The 3,256-nt window shown below is 38.2% G+C and overlaps 1 protein-coding gene across 5 annotated transcripts in view; it reads right to left on the bottom strand.

The window, feature by feature from the left end:
• Positions 1-502: 502 nt before the first annotated feature.
• The window catches only part of cep44 (centrosomal protein 44), a 40,216-nt gene continuing 37,462 nt past the window's right edge, over positions 503-3,256 (bottom strand). For all 5 annotated transcript variants that reach the window (XM_079998606.1, XM_079998610.1, XM_079998609.1 and 2 more), the window contains 3 exons: positions 2,705-2,833; positions 1,867-1,904; positions 503-853 (listed from right to left, as the gene is read on the bottom strand). In XM_079998606.1, coding sequence (XP_079854732.1) covers positions 787-853; positions 1,867-1,904; positions 2,705-2,833 — 234 coding nt within the window. In that variant the 3' untranslated portion in view covers positions 503-786. The remainder of the gene's footprint in view (positions 854-1,866; positions 1,905-2,704; positions 2,834-3,256) is intronic.

Consider the following 3,256-nt stretch of genomic DNA (forward strand, 5'->3'; position numbering starts at 1 on the left):
GTCAAGCCCTGCTGTAGATACATAACTGTAGTACCTCTCGTACTCAATTTCAGATGCATCATTTGAATGGCAATCAATTACTGATATCAATTTTACCAAATAAATTAAACATTTTGAAATATTTTTTTTTAGATCTCCAGAAATCAATTTTATCATAAGAATAATTTGTAGTACAATTTAACTCCTAACCTTTGACTAAATTGTCTTTTAATACGATACTGGATTTTACATGCTCCACATGTACTAGTAATAAATGTTGTTTCATTAATATCCAGGTGTATTAGTTAGTGTGTGTGTGTATATATATGTGCGCGCGCACACACACACACACACACACACACACACACACACACACACACACACACACACACACACACACACACACACACACACACACACACACACACACACACACACACACACACCCCCGTCACTAGCTAGCATTTCGCATCCCATGTGATTGCAAATCGGAATATTTGACAACATTCTCATATAAGATTTATCAAAAGATTTATATATTTTATTATTTCTATCAAATAAAATTGACAACGTTTATTCTTGCATTCAAGGCTACTAGGTTACTATTCATTAATTTCTATAAATGCTTAAAGTTACGGTCAATGGAGCATAGGAGCACAATTCGCTCATATTCAAAGGAGGAATCATTACAAGAAATAATGGGGTAAGATACGGAACAAACCTTTATACTGTAAAATTTTGTTTTATATATTTATCATTATTTTTTTAGCAGACTTTGACGAATGTGCCTAATGGTCTATTGAGGGATCACTTAAGTCGCATGGAGCATATGGAAGCTTCGGAACTCTTCAATAGACTGGACGTATTCTTCATCCTGTAACACACAGAGGAAGGGGGAAAACCTTGATTGTCCTGATTGTAATCTTTACAAAGAGTGCATACTTTTTATACAGATGTCCAGTCTTTATAAGGTCAAGATATCTTCAACTTCTATACTTCAAAACAAAATAGTTGCTTATGCCTGCTATGGTTTCACAGAAAAAAATCGAATCTAAAGTCTAAAAATGCAGGTGACAGTAGGAGGGGTGTCATGATTCAGATTCGAAAATCGAATGAAATATGCGTTCGATTTCGAACTTTTAAGTCACAAGCAGGTTTGCGGCACCCCCCGTATTTTTGCAGGTAATATTGTCCAACATGGTCATAATATTGGATAATAAACAAATGCAGTGTGCGCTGGGGTGTGTAGACTGTAGCCTGCCCGGCTCTGCACAGACTTTCATGAAATTTGGTTCGGAGTTGGGAGAGCTGCGGTCGGCTTCGGAGGGTCCGCTGTACCGCATCCTTTGACCACAATGTCCAATAATTCCACAGATGTGGCGATCAAAGTGGGAAATAAACCTGACCATCACTGACGGAATGTCCTCTAGTGTAGAGGTTCCCAACTACCGGCTTGTGGACCGCGGGGTATTTGCCACCGGGCCGTGATTCTTTCAAGAGCAATCTGCAATCTGCTCCACAGCAGAGCATCCGTTTTTCTGCATTTATTTTGATCAGTAACTCAAAAGTAGTGTAATAAGTAAATTGTTGTTTATCATTCTAAAATCTAGTTTTGATAAAGCTCTGAACTGTTTTGGTGTGCTGTTAAAATATTTTTGTTATTCAAATAAAAGTTAGTGATTGAGGAAGAAGTGGTTTTTTGGCATAGCCAAAAATGGCATAGCCTGAAAAAAACAGGCTTAAATCAAAAATCAAATCGAAACCTTAAAATCCAAAGTCAAATCGAATCGTGGATTTGGAGAATTGTGACACCCCTAGATAATAGAAGACATTAAATAGGCTTATTACATTGTATGTCGAATACACAATTTGATAGAGCCAACTCACATGTTATTGATCCTCTCCAACCTGTTCTTCAAGTCATCCTAGATATAACAATAAATAAAGAAAAATAACATCTAATATTAATGGTCCCTTCATCCTAACGTAGATCAATCTCTAGACAGAAATGATTTAATTGTTCTTTGTTAAGAACCCTTATGACTACTTGGTTGACATACAAAACAAACTACAACTTTGATTATAACCAAGGAGGGCCTGCCTCACAAAGACACTTTTGGTGAGGGATGCACAGACACCATTTTATTTCTGGAGTTCTGGGTTCCACGCTTACTCGCATGCCAATACATAGTAATGGGGACTCATTTACAAATCATTAGTATTTTAGGAAAGGATTTATTCACTGCTTTGTTTAGACAAAATTAAATGTCCCACAAAACTGTCAAACAAGTTCCAAAAATAAAACGTGATGAAGGTATTTATTGCAATCAATGCAAATACAGTAGAACCCTTTTTATCGAAACTCACTTATCTGAACATGCTGGGGCTTCCTGTTAATGCAACATGGCAGCCACACAGGCCTCAAGGTTACAGTTGCAGATGCTAGTATTATTGGATGTTCAGATCAATTAACAACCATTACAGAGTGTTGAAGCCAATTCAAGTGCTTTAAATTGCAATTTGGTTCATGGCCATGGGATGCTGCTTCAGAAAAATGGCTAAATGAAACTGAGTGGGAAAAAAAGGAACTATCGCTTAAAATACAAAGTCAATACACATTAGGTTTGTACTAGGTTCACTTCTTCTCATGAAAATGTGTCATGGTTGTCACAGCGGGAACAGCATAAAAGGTGGGGGTATTTTGCTCCAGCTTTTCCACTCTTACCTGAGGGTCCTGAACCACGGAGCTGAGAAAACCAGATGGGGGGTTGCTGGGTGGTGGACCGAGGGGCATCAGAGGGGTATCCGTTGTTGTGTGACGTGTTCCCTCTCGATATCCTCCTAGGACCTCTGTCTGAAGAAAGAAAAAAAACAAAAAAAAAACAACAAAAAAACAGTGGAGCCCCATTTTAATGTGGAAATGAATGCTAATTAAAGTGATACTTTTAAGTAAAGTGATGCTTTTGGGGAAATTCATTTTTTGTCTATCTCACAAAGCACAAATAATCATTTTACCTGGAGTAAACCTGAGTACCCCTTCAATCAAGGCATATGTGCAGTGAAGGCAAAAAGGCTTTCTTCGATTGGAATGCAGACTGAATTAAACTTTAGAGTCAGTATACTGCACAGAAGTACGCACAAAAATTAAAGTGGACTTGTAACCTCCTAATGCAGACCTGCTAACCTTGGGAAAATATTTTGAGTACCAACGGGGCAACGGTGGTGCAGGAGGTAGAGCGGGTCGTCCAGTAATCAGAGGGTTGAGTTGGTTGGGTGA

This window comes from Zeus faber (genome assembly GCF_960531495.2).
Source record: "Zeus faber genome assembly, chromosome: 4".
In the NCBI taxonomy this organism is placed as follows: domain Eukaryota; kingdom Metazoa; phylum Chordata; class Actinopteri; order Zeiformes; family Zeidae; genus Zeus; species Zeus faber.